Source organism: Mauremys reevesii, linkage group 3 (assembly GCF_016161935.1).
Source record: "Mauremys reevesii isolate NIE-2019 linkage group 3, ASM1616193v1, whole genome shotgun sequence".
In the NCBI taxonomy this organism is placed as follows: domain Eukaryota; kingdom Metazoa; phylum Chordata; order Testudines; family Geoemydidae; genus Mauremys; species Mauremys reevesii.
In genome coordinates this window covers 54,417,368-54,431,284 of record NC_052625.1, presented here as the reverse complement: position 1 = coordinate 54,431,284, position 13,917 = coordinate 54,417,368, and the positions used below count along the sequence as shown (strand labels likewise).

At 42.2% G+C, this 13,917-nt stretch overlaps 1 protein-coding gene across 17 annotated transcripts in view; it reads left to right on the top strand.

The window, feature by feature from the left end:
* The window catches only part of ENAH (ENAH actin regulator), a 175,219-nt gene that overhangs the window by 136,297 nt on the left and 25,005 nt on the right, over window positions 1-13,917 (top strand). For 10 of the 17 annotated variants that reach the window (XR_005596167.1, XR_005596166.1, XR_005596169.1 and 7 more), the window contains 2 exons: window positions 10,956-11,266; window positions 12,534-13,331. Coding sequence is in view for 6 of the 17 variants with exons in the window: in XM_039530277.1 (XP_039386211.1) it covers window positions 10,956-11,266; window positions 12,534-13,331 (1,109 nt within the window). In the remaining 11 variants the exon portion in view is untranslated. The remainder of the gene's footprint in view (window positions 1-10,955; window positions 11,267-12,533; window positions 13,332-13,917) is intronic. The other 7 variants (XR_005596173.1, XR_005596172.1, XM_039530281.1 and 4 more) reach the window with 2 other exon arrangements.

The window sequence follows — 13,917 nt, the reverse complement described above, 5'->3', positions numbered from 1 at the left end:
CAAGTCTTTACGCACCAGATCTATAAAACTATAGAACTGGTGAGTATCAGACCACATATGGATCTCAGCAATGTTGGACTTCCTCAGCAGGAATTTCTGCATCAATCATGAGTGGGAACTGAACAACAAGGTATTCCAAATGTTATGTCTGACTTGGGACCATCCCAAGATAGATCTCTTTATGACACCATCCAGTGCAAAGTGCAGATGATTCTGCTCGAGGGGAGGGCATGGCCACAACTCAGTGGGGAGCCCTAGTCATTCTTTGCCTCATGTATTTCTATACTCTTATCCCCCATTGCTTTTACTGCTCAAGGTCCTAAACAAATGGAAACAGGAGAAATTAGTAGACATCCTCATAGCACCTTCATGGCTGAGACAAATGTGGTTTCCCAGAACTAGTTTGCATGTCTCTGCAACTGCCTCTCCATCTTCCCCTGGCAGTGAATCTCCTCATTCAGGAATTGTAATCTATCGCCCTCCTCACCCTCAAGGCACGGCTACTAGATGACTGGTATATAGAACAAGACTGCTCCCCAGAGGTATGAACAGTACTGCTTAGCAGTAGCAAACCCATGGCAAGGAAAACTTAGCTGCAGAAATGGAAACACTTCCAGGCCTGGTGCAGCCACTAATCTATACCTCCTCTCAAGTTCTGTCCGACACACATTCTCAGTTACCTGCTTAATTTAAAAACCCCAGGTTTTTCACTGAGCTCCATTATGGTTAACCTAGCTGGCATCCCAACTGCCCCCATCCCATCCCCATCCAGGGGATTTCAGTCTTCACTCATCTAACTGCTACAAGATTTATGGCCTGTTCTTACTCTTCCCACATAGGATTTCAACTTAGTTCTCAGTGTGCTAAGGGAGCCCCATTTGAACTCCTGGAGAACAGTTTCCTCCTTCATTTGTCTGTCAACCTCACTTCTCGTAGCCATCACCTCAGCCAGGAGGATAGGAGAGATTGGAGCCTTGATGGCTGGTCCATCGTACGCAGTGTGGTGTTGTGATAAGGCGACACTATGTTCACACCCTTGCTTCCTACATAAAATTGCTTCAGAATTCCACATTAATCAGAAGATTCCCTTACTGGAATCTCCCTTCACTCTTTAAGAGAAGAAACACGCCTCCATATGATGGATGTAAGAGCTTTCGCCTTTTTATCTCAACAGACTAAGTCTTTTAGTGCTTTCCATCCCAATTGCAGAATGATTGAAAGGACATCCGATGCAAGCAAAAAACTTCCAAATGGTTTGCGGGATGCATCTTAACCTGTTATAAAGCTTCAGGGGGGTTGCTCCCCTCCAAGGGTGATAGCTCTTTCCACCAGGGCTCAATCTACCTTTGTAGCCCTACTGAAAATCATACTTCTCTCAGACATCTACAGGACAGCAGCCTGCTCTTTGATGCACGTCTTCCCAGCACTACGCTCTTATGGCTGCTTCCAGAGCTGGCAAGGCTTCCCGTGTGTTCTGCAGTCCGTACCGCACCTGTAGGGACACTACTCGAAGAATTCTAGTTACTGTACAAAGTAACCTCTTCTACTTCAAGAAGTGTATCCTGATGGGTGTTGCACTAATAACCCTTCTTCCATTCTGCTTTGGAGTCCTTTCGCTGGACTTTTATGATTGAGAAGAAACTGGAGTGGTGGCAGTCTCCCTGTCCCTCCCAAATATACCCTCATACTGGAGCATGAGGCTATCTAGGGCACAGGCACAGACCTGTAGATGCTCCTGATGAAAATCTTTGAGCAAGAGTGCTCAGTCACATGCACATTCTGACATGGAGTACCCATAGAACACACATCACTAAGAACTCCAGTTACTGTACAAAGTAAATAACCTCTGCTTCCTTCTCCTACTCTGCCATCTGTACCTTTGATCAGTGTTCAAGAGAATTTCTGAATCAAAAGATGAGATGACATGAAAGTCATTGAGCATGCTTCTACTAAACCTGCTTCTGTTCCCTGAGGGATATTGTCATAATCACCATCTTTCTACAGGTTGATAAGACACGTTCAGTAACTCTTGGGACAGATACTACAGGTCCAATGTCTTTCATTTCAGAATACAAACTTTTTTGACCTCCAAGTCTAGATGGACGGGGAAGATTATTCTACCAGTAAATGAGAAACTTAAATTTGCCCAAGTTCTTTGTTTTTCCTGATTTCAACCCATATGATGGTGGGAGAGAAGGGCTTCCACTACTTCTCTAAGCAACCTATACCAGATCTGTGCTGCTATTGAAAGGGAATAAGGATCTAGATCCAGTCATTTATCTACAGTAGACAGTAATTTGGTTCTTTGCACCCCGGCAGGCTTTGTGTTTACCCCAGTGAATTTTAGTCAAAACAAAAAAACTAAACTGAAAACCTCAAACACATTCTAGCTGATAGGAAAGAGTCAACATATCTACGTGTTTAACTTGTATCTCTTCTGTGATGCACCAAGATGCCATGACATTGGGTGTGGTATAAATGCCAATTAGATATAGCACTTCTCAGATATTAATTACTTAGCTATTACAAATATTTACACCTGCCCTTTAATGAAGTAAATATAATAGATCTGTTTTACAGATGGGGGAACTAAAGCAGAAAGACTTTGCCTTGATCAAGTCCACAGAGGGAGTCAAGATAGACACTGGATTCTTCAATGGCCTTGGTCAAGTCACTTAGCAGTACTTTCCTTTGTTTACTGAATCATAGAAATGTAGGGCTGGAAGGGACTGCTGACGCAGGACATAGTAAATCTACACCATCCTGACAGATGTGTTTTCAGCCAGTTCTTAGAAACCTCCCTTGGAAACCTATTCTTATATTCCTGTAGAGAGTTTTTTCTAATGTCTAGCCCGAATCTCCCCTATTGTAGATAAAGCCAATTGTTACTTGCCCTACCTTCAGTGGACATGGAAAACAATTGTTCACCATAGTCTTTGTAATAACCCTTAATATATTTGAATACTGCTAGCTGGTCTCCCCTTAGTCTTCTTTTGTCAGGACTAACTATGCCCAGTCTTTTGTCTAAACCTTTTATCATTTTTATTTTCCAGTTTGTTCACATCTTCCTTAAAGCATGACACTCAGAATTGGACACAGTGCTCCAGCTGAAGCATCTAGTGCTAAGTAGAGTGGGACAGTTATCTTGTGTGTCTTACATATGACACTCTTGTTAATCCACCCTAGAATATTAGCTTGGTTGGCAACTGTATCACATTGTTGACTCTCATTCAATTTGTGATCCACTATAACCCTCAGATCCTTTTCAGGAGTACTACTATCTAGCCAGTTATTCCCCCATGATGTTGTGCATTTGATTTTTTTCTTCCCAAGTGTACCAGACCAATTTTCTAATTGATCAAGGTTGTTTTGAGTCCTAATCCTGTCCTCTCAAGTGCTTGCAACCCCTCCGAGTGTGATATCATCCTCAGCTTACTCTTCACTCCATTATCTCCTTCATTTATGAAAATATTGAGTAGTACCAGACCCAAGACAAACTGCTGTGGCACTTCAGTGGATACAGCATCCCAGTTTGACAGTGAACCATTGATAAGTGCTCTTTGCGTACAATCTTTTAACCAGTTATGCACCCTCGTTGCTGTCATTTTCTCTAGACCACATTTCCCTAGTTTGCTTATATGAATGTCATCTGGGACTGTCTCAAAAGCCTTGCTAAATTCAAAATATATCATATCTACTGTTTCCCCATATCTAGAAGGCCAGTAACCCTGTCAAAGAAGTAAATTAGGTTGGTTGGCATGATTTGTTTTTGACAAATCCTTGCTGGTGTTTCCTTATAACCCTATTGTCCTCTAGGTTCTTACAAATTGATTGTTTAATAATTTGTTCCAGTATCTTTCCATGTATCAAAGTTTGGCTAACTAACTGGTCTATAATTTCCTGGGTCCTCTATTTTCCCTTTTAAAGACTATGGTCTGCCCTTCTTTAGTCCTCTGGGACTTCACCCATTTACCATGAGTTCTTGAAGATAGGTTTGCAGTGCAGATCATTCAGTTTCACAATAAACCATCTTGAATTTTCAGTGCCATTCAGATATTAGTTTTTTAGTAACCCACGTTTTAAATTGTAATTAGAATAATTTTGTCCTAGTGATTGTGTAATTAACTTTTGGCTGTAAGATAGCATTTGTGGCACAGTTTTAACATTTCTGATGAAGCCATAGTGGCCTCTTACTGTTCTTCCTGTCTTTCCTTTGCATCAGAATAGTTTGCAGTTGTGCCTTTAATGTTGTTTTCTTGAGAAACTGCCAGCTCCCCATAATTCCTTTTTCCCTTAGATTTTCTTCCAATGGGACCTTACTTACCAGTTCACAGTTTGCTAGTCTGCTTTTTTGAAGTCCGTTATCTTTATTCTGCTGCTCACTCCTTCTTTTCCTTAGAATGACATCTACCATTTCATGAATACTTTCACCCAAACTGCCTTCCACCTTCAGATTTGCAACCAATTTCTCCCTGTCAGAATCAAGTCTAAAATGTTTTACCCCCTGGTTAATTCCTCCACTTTCTGAAACAAAAAACTGTCCCAAGCACTTCCAAGAATGTATTGGAAATTTTGTGTTTCATGCTGCTTTTTGTGTGACTGAGCTGCTGTTCCTTGTAGCCAGAAGTCTTGCTGCTTAGTACAAGAGCTGGGTCAGCTGCAGAAATGTCTGGGAGAGAGCTTGCAGTGTGCTCACTCTTGCTCTTGCAGTGTGCTCACAGCCCAACTCTTTGTGTGCAAACTGGCTCTGCTTACCAATAACTGTTGTTCTTACAATATATTGCCCCTGAAAATCAACACTCCCAACTTCTTTACCCACTTATTAACAATTCTTCTCAGGATTCTTGGAAGTGGTGGTGGAAAGCAGCTGGGGCAGCAGGGACTTTTTACAATCCCTGGTCTGACTATTTAGATCAAGGGTCGGCAACCTTTCAGAAGTGGTGTGCCGAGTCTTCATTTATTCACTCTAATTTAAGGTTTCGCGTGCCAGCAATACATTTTAACATATAACTAAACTATTGTTATATGTAAAGTAAATAAGGTTTTAAAAATGTTTTAAGAACCTTCATTTAAAATTAAATTAAAATGCAGAGCCCCCCAGCCCGGTGGCCAGGACCCGGGCAGTGTGAGTGCCACTGAAAATCAGCTTGCGTGCCGCCTTTGGCACATGTGCCATAGGTTGCCTACCCCTGCTTTAGATCCATGAGCAGAAAATAGTGGCCCCCACAGACACTGTTTTTCCCGGTGATTCTAAGCGCACACTGTTGTGTGTGGACCTATGGAGATGATAATTCTGTAGCTGGCAAGTAATATTCTGCACAGTTACCATCTGTAGGATAGCTTTTGAACTTTTTTTGCCATCTTTCCAGATTCCCCTTAGGTTTTTTTAACCTATGACAGAGCAATGAGTGTTTATACTATTTATGTTGCCTTCTTCCCTATTACAGTATTTCAAGATTCCTCAGCCATCCCTTCCATCCCCCTAGCCTTTGGACAGTTAAGAAGCAACGTTGACAGATTTCATAAGTGCAATTGAATACTATAAAGCATGCAAGTGCTTTGGGAGTTAAAAATGCTGCCTCTTTGTTACCCTCTGATTTTGATTTGACTAAACAAGTGCAGGGGCAAGAAAAAGAAGTGAGACACAAATTTCATTTTAAATTCATTTAATTTCTTAAAATACTTCATTAAAACACAAAGGTGGTCATAAAAAGGTCTCAGCACCCTAATGTATTATGTAACTTGAAGCTAAATAACTAATAGAACTGAGATCTGAAAACTACAGTTTTCATAAATACACTGTGGAGTACACCTGGCATGTTTTGATAGTTTGAAATGGATAAACTCATTTTTATGTCTAAACCAGGGATTGGCAGCCTTTCAGAAGTGGTGTGCCGAGTCTTCATTTATTCACTTTAATTTAAGGTTTCATGTGCCGGTAATACATTTTAATGTTTTTTAGAAGGTCTCTCTCGATAAGTCTATATATTGTATAACTAAACTATTGTTGTATTGTAAAATAAACAAGGTTTTCAAAATGTTTAAGAAACTTCATTTAAAATTAAATTAAAATGGTTGATCTTACGCTGCCGGCTCGCTCAGCCCGCTGCTGGTCTAGGGTTCCGTTCACCTAGGCTGGCAGCGGGCTGAGCGGAGCCTGTGGCTGGGACCCTAGCTGGAAAGGGGCCAGCAGCCAGAACCCCAGACGGGCAGTGGCCTGTATGGGGCCAGGACCCCAGACTGGTAGTGGGCTGAGCAGCTCAGCCCGCTGCCACTCAGGGGTTCCATCCACTGGCTCCTGCCAGCCGGTATCCTGGCTGCCAGACCCTCTCAGCCTGTTGCCAGTCTGGGGTCCCGGCCCTGTCCACATACAGTGGGTACTTACCTTCTCCCTGGTTCTGACCCATTCTCTTCCTCTCTCTCTACACTGAGCTTAGGGTGGGAATGCACTGAGCACAGGGCAGGGGGTGAAGGGTCTGGCCAGGAGCTAGAATGAGGGAAGGGGCTCAGGGTTGGGGCAGGAGGTCTGGGTGTGGAGCACTTACCTGGGCAGCTCCCATTTGGTGCGAGGGGTGCAGGTGGGAATGTGTGTGTGTGTGTGGGGGGATGCAGGAGCTCCCGTTTGGTGCTCAGGGTGGGGGGCGGATGTGGGGGGTCCAAGAGTCAGGATGTGGGGGGTGCATGGGGTGTGGAGGAGCTGGGTATGGGGGTTCCAGAGTCAGGGCTGGGGTCGTGGCAGGGGTGAAGGAGTCAAGCAGAGGGCTGGGTGTGTGTGAGGGAGGTTCAGGGCTCAGGGCAGGGGCCTGGGGGGTGTGCAGGGCTCAGGGCAGAAGGCTGGGTGCGTGTGAGGGGGGATCAGGGCAGAGGGCTTGGGGTGTGGGCTGGGGTCGTGGGGTGCTCATGGCAGGGGGCTGGAGGGGAAATGCCCCCTTCCAACCTCCCCTTCCCCAAGGCCCTGCCCCTGCTTCTCTGACTCCGCTCCTCCCTCGCAAGGGCCATCAGCTGATCGGCCGGCAAGGAGGGAGGGATGGAGAGGAGGAGGGGCAGGAACCCAGCACACTGCTCAAAGAGGCAGGGGAGCCTCCAGGACCACACTTCTGCCCCTTGCCTCCGCGGGACTCCGGCAGACAGCAGCGTACCATTAAAAATCGGCTCACGTGCTGTCTTTGGCATGCGTGCCATAGGTTGCCGACCCCAGGTCTAAATGCTTGTATTACTAGGCAATGCAGATCATTCAGTTTTACAGTACACCATCTTGACTTTTCAGTGCCAATCAGATATTAGTTTTCTAGTAACCTGCATTTTAAAATGTAATTAGAATAATTTTGTCCTAGTGATGCTGTAATTAACTTTTGGTTGTAAGATAGCATTTGTGGCACAGTTTTAACATTTCTGTAATATTTCAACTGAGTAAAAAGTCCTAAGAGAATAACTAAATTATTATTAAGTAATTATTTAATAGTGACATGAATGGTCTGATTTAATGATTATTACAGAGGGGAAAAAATACTGCACACGTCTTTCTTCCCTGGAAATGTAGATTATAATTTCCCCCGAGTCAAAAGAAACTAGGTATGAACAGCAATTGTTACAGTAGTTTGTGTGGCCACGGGAAACTAATGTTTTAGAGTATGACTGGAGGCCTACACCCTTAGACTCGGAAAAGAAAATGGTGATGAAATAGTCTGGGCGCATAATATAGTAAAATCTCATTCCATGGGCAAATTAGTGAGAGAAAAGTAAGGAAGGTATCATTTGATTTATAAAAATCAACAGAATCATAACTTCAGTGGTGTCACCCTCTGCAGTGTGGTGGTGGGTACTCACTGCCCCCCTCCACTCTTGGCTTCTAGCTCCAGGTCCTCCAGTTGGTGGAAATGTTGATAATACGGTGTTGTTGGAAATAGGTCAAGCTAGGGATCATTCAAAAGCCCTTTCTCCCACAAACAATGATGCCAAACATGACAAGCCAAGTGTGTAGATATATATTTGAGAAAAATGTTTAAAAATCAACTTTTAAAAATTATACTTCAACATAGGGATGCATTGCTTACATAAAAATATCACCCATGTTGGCTAATGATGGGGAAATTAGCCGTGACGTGTAGGGCTGAAAACATTTATTTATCAAAGTCATTATCGGTGTTATCTCTACTAGGGCACCACCGCTAGACACATTGTCACACTGATTTTCATCCGTGCTGCACTCACATATCTCCATACAAGGCAGCCTGCTGGCCAATCATTTGCAAGGTGGTTTTGCACACAAGTATTTGATTAGCTGAAGGATTGATTCTGGAGCAGGTAATATTTCGTTCACAACTGGTGTGATCAGTCCATCCTCCAAGATTGATAGAAGAGGGTAGTTTTGGATGTGCTAGCTCATCCCAGACCCATTCCATTGCTTGATAATTTGCCTTCTCAATAGCAGATATAAATGCATTCTTTGTCTGTGGCAATTTTTTTCCATTTGTCAGCTTCCTGGAACACTTCCTCCAGTATAACTCTGCAAGTGTTGTAATGTTGGTCTTCTTATGGTAAACTTGGCATTTGGACTCCTCTAGTGCATGACTTCGTCAGCGACCCTCTCAGCCATTCAGGGCTTCTTCAGATTGAGGGACAGTGTCTTCAAAGACTGAATCAAATTGGTCTTTCCATCCAATCTTCCAGTAGTATCACATCTTGAAAAGGTTTGGTGGCTTTTAATGATCTGAGTGATAGGAACGCATCTCAGAGATATATGGTGAGTCTGTTACCCAGCTGCAGGCATAAAAACAGAATCTTGTGGAAATCTTGGGTACAGTCTCACAGAGAGCACTAGAACATCTGTCTATGCAAAAATCCAGAGTTCAGTAGCATCTCTCTGTGGCATTGATTGCATTGGCATGCAAGATAATTTTAGTGTCCGCTTCCTCATGAGTACTACAAAGAAACTCCATTGAACAGTGCAAGGCAGCAGCTTCATTACGCCATGCAATGACAGAATTCTTCAGGCAATCCCTTGCATGTTGAAGCATTTTTCCTGCAAGGTATGTGGTTAACTTGTCCTTTGTGCAAGTATGAGACAAGTATGGAGATATTTGTGGAGTCAGTTATTTTGGTTTGGACAAGTACAATGCCATTGAGTCTCTTCTCTCTGGTAATATTTTTAATCAATTCCATTGCATACGTGTCAAACACGAGGTGGAATTAGTCATATATTCAGTATTTTCTCTGTAGCCTCATCATGAAGGGTTCAGCCATATCTCAGCAGGAGTTAATAGTTTCTGGTTTGTCAAGAGTTTGTACCTCAGCCATACCATCTATGATTGCTATGCTGAAAGGCCTACGCAGGCATAAGGTACTGGTCATGTTGCCGGTAGATGCTGGTGTAGGAAGATCATGCAAGATGTGCATTAGTTTGTTTTTTGCCTGGCACATTTGAACTATTGCATTGCATTCAAACATCAGTTGTGGTGCCACAAAGCACTTGTACTTCCCCAAAATCTCACCTAGTTCAACATCACTCTGAGGTCTGGACATAACCAGGAGATGAGCAAACAATGACCTGTCTGGGGCTAGCTCTGTAATAGTTCCTGCCATTTTCACTCTGACGTGTTTGCATTCGAGTACAGTTTTAGCCTGTTCTTCTTGATTGGAGCCCATAGATTGACAGAGCCTTGGATAATTCTGTAGGGTTTGAAGGCTTCATATAAGTCATGACCCAGAGTATCCATTCGACTGACATCTTTAGCTAGCTCATCACTAAAGACTGCTTCTGTCATTATATTAATGAGTTCCAGTCCATCACACGCGGATAGGTTGCCAGTATGAGTAAACCCTTTCTTAGCATTTAACGGCACGTAATGAGCCTAGATGGTGCTTGGTTACTTCTGGAGAAGTCATCCTGGATGTGCTTAATGTTTCATTCGAAATCCGATGGAGTTCTGAGGTTGTCAGGAAAAACCTGGAAAGAACACTTAGGTGCTGTTATGCCCCCCAACGAATTTCATTGCTCTGTTTTCAGGTTCTAGGGCTTTATCTGAGCCAACTGTACAGAAGGGAGCTTTTAACAATCCAGTTTCCTTTTTGAAATTCCTCCCATATGTCAGGGTCAGACTTTTCTACACCTCTTATTTCAGTGAGGTACCAGGCTGTCATTGCAGCATAGTTGGTTAAATTGACATCAAAAATATTACTTCAGAAAGTGTTCTAGTGCTGTGAAGTGCAAATTCCAATTAGCAGTCCTGACTGACCAAATAAAGAACAGCAAAGACTCAACCATCTTAATGTATCACTGCACCATCACTGATTCATCTTCATCGAATTTCATTCTGGAGCACCTCAAAGCAATCCCTGCCTTCTAATCTTAATAGTGTGGAATTTTAATCCCATCATAAGTCATCTTATTTGTATGTCTCAGCGTGCTATTGTAATATTTTCTTAAACATTTGAATGAAATCCAAGGCTTTTTTGGTCTTATTAGACTCTAACAGGAAATTTTCATTAATCTGTTTTTGATTTAAAAAAACATTGTCCAGAACTTGAGAGATCTGAACAAATATGGACACAGAACTTAACTAAGAGCTCGGAAAAATTTAGCCAGCAAACAAAGTTAATTATTCTAAAATGGAACACTGAGTGCAGTCGTTAACGACTTATCTTAACTAGGAAAAAAGGTGTTTTAGAATGTGTTAGCTGGCACTCATTTTCATTCTAAAACTAACGTGGACAAGACAAGTTGTACTTAAGCATGTGTAAAACATCAGCTATTACTATAGATTTAGCACATGCTAGCCAACATGTTCTAAAAAACACCTTTTTATCTTAGTCAAGACTGTTTACAACAGCATCCTTAGGCAAGTGAACTCACAAAAAACTTCAATGACAAAGCAAATTTGCACATATTTTGTTACTTTATAGTACTCCTGCATCTTTTCTTCAGTTTAACCTTTCCCTTGTTTTCTCTATTGCAGACAGTTGCAAGAGCAGCAACGGCAGAAGGAGCTTGAACGGGAGAGACTGGATCGTGAGAGAATGGAACGGGAGAGGCTGGAGAGAGAGAGACTAGAAAGGGAAAGACTTGAGAGAGAGCGACTAGAACAGGAGCAGTTGGAGAGAGAGCGGCAAGAAAGGGAACGGCAGGAACGCCTTGAAAGGGAGAGACAGGAAAGGGAGAGGCAAGACCGAGAGAGACTTGAACGGGAAAGACAAGAAAGAGAACGGCAGGAACAATTAGAAAGGGAACAACTGGAGTGGGAGAGAGAGAGAAGAATTTCAAATGCTGGTAAGAATTTCAAAACTGAACGTATTCAAGTACTTGCTTGATTGTTTGTGTTTAGTCAATGGAGTGGGACAGGGCAGAGTTGACAGTAAGTATTTATGTGAAGGCAAAACCCGTTTCTCAATCACATATCTTGATTTTTCTGGGATTAACTTCTTTTTTTTAACTATTATAATTCTGGATGCCTGACCTCAGGAGAACATCCTTTTCTCTAGAATTGTCATAATTTCCAATAACTGAAATAAAACGTGTAAATGGTGCTTATTGTTTACTGTATTTTCTAATTGCATAAAAGGTTTTTGAATTTGTTGGCACCTGAAGACATGACCATTTGAAGATTCCTTAATACTTTCTAGTCTACTTTGATCAATTAAGCAAGACCATATACATTCTTATGTATTCTGATAATGACACCATTGGCTTAAGAGAATCTGTACACTCCAGAGGTGTGCACGTGCATAAGCCAGCTTGGTAACATTGCAAGGCAGATATCCCACCAAGAGTCTTATTTCTTATTTATCGATTGATATGGTTTATATTAAGATATCAGTTTTTGATGTACCAGTAGATATAACCTGTAGTAAACTGTCTGCAGCAAGCTAGGATCCAAAGATAAACAAGGAGCTAACTTTGTTTTCTGAATTTTGTAATGTAATGATACATGTAGTTAAGCATTTCTTAATTACTTAACTTAATGCATGTGAGAAATCAACTGCTGGTGAAACTAAACCATCTAATGTAAAACAAATTGCTTGAGAAGAAAGTATTGATTTATTTGTGTTACACTTTGAATATTTTTAATCTTGTATGGAGTGATCTCCCTATTCTGGGGAGGGGAAGAATCAAGTTAACTTACTGCCTATATGTTAGTTTTATTGGTGAAATTAGAATGAATGTTAAGATCACTACACTTGAGTTGCAAACAATCAAAGATAAAGATAATATGGAAGGACCAATTAATGAATCACGTTGCCTAATCTATCTCACTAATGGAATTTGAGAACTTATGCCATATTTCTTTAGATTTCCAGAATGTGCTTGTAAATTCAAATGTTGGCACAAAAATAGTTGGTGAAATTAAAAAGTAGATTTTTATAGTATGTAAAAACTTTCCTAGCAGTATTTTCACTTGTGCCTAATCCTCTGGTACTAACTATTGTCTACATTTATACATTTTGTTTGAATGCTGATTTTGTTGCTTCATTAGCTCCCTTTTTCTCTCTCTCCTTTTTTATCCTGCCTTTGCTGCTGCTTTCCATCTTCTGTCCAGCTTCATCTTTCGACAACTCCCTGTATAGCACACCACTTCCTGAATACTCCAGTTGCCAGCCTCCTTCAGCACCTCCTCCATCATATGCAAAAGCAATATCAGCACCAGGGTCAGATTCCACTCCGGATTACGCTGTAGTGACTACTGCACCACCGACTTCCACTCCCCCTACACCGCCACTAAGGCATTCCGCATCACGTTTTGCTACATCTTTAGGCTCCGCCTTCCACCCTGTTCTTCCCCATTATGCTACAGTTCCTCGTCCTCTGAACAAAAATTCTCGACCACCTTCTCCTGTGAATGCCCCAACTTCTTTACCTCCAAATACAAAGTCCATTGTCTGGTCTGCTCCCAGTTTTGCACCACTTCCCCCATCTCCTCCAGTAATGATCAGCAGCCCACCAGGCAAAGCTACTGGTCCAAGACCTGTCCTGCCAATTTCTGCTTCTAGTTCTGTGTCCCAAATGCCCCAGTCTCCTACTCCTCCCAATGGGCTTCCTGAGTCTGTAACTTACCCAGTTCCTTCACCTTCTACCTCAGGTCCAACGCCGCCACCACCTCCTCCGCCACCACTGCCTTCCTTTCCACCTATCTCACTCTCTGGACCTCAAACTTCGCCTTCTCCTAGCTCCCCTAATGCCTCAACTCCCTCATCCAAGCCTAGTGTTCTCCCTTCTCCCTCTGCAGCTACCCCTGCCTCTGTTGAGAACTCTCTAAACTCTGTGCTGGGAGACTCCTCTGCTTCTGAGCCAGTCTTGCAGGCAGCCTCTCAGCTGATTGAACCTCCGACTCAGCAGGGTAAGGCTTTCTGTTATTGCTACTAATTAACTAATCAGGAATGCACCCAAACCAGTTTGCATCAAAACCCATAATTGTCTTAAATTAATAAAATAATTTTGAAAATTGCAGTGATCTTAATACTGCAACAAAATACAGTTTTTGAAGGGATCATAGGGGATATTATAAAGCTCTGAAGAGAGGAGTTGGGATAATATGCTCTGTGAAAGATATAAAATACATATCTAGATCTTATTTTTCAAAACCATTTGAGTCATGATTATTTGATGAATTCTGCATCATTAGTTTATTTAGAATTCCCTAAAACTAGGTAGTAGTAGTAAATTCCTAATTGCACTGTGAACCAAGGGAGCATATGATGGAGCTTTGAATGTGTGAGTTGGTCTTGGTGAAAAGTAATCTGAACCATTTACTGATACTTATGAGGTAGTTCAAGTATTAGCTATGTGTATGTAATTATCTGGATTGTGTGAATTTGTGAATACACACACTCATGTGCTAGACCAGATCTACACATAAAGCAGGGGTGGGCAAACTTTTTGGCCCGAGGGCCACATCTTGGTATGGAAATTGTGTGGCAGGCCAT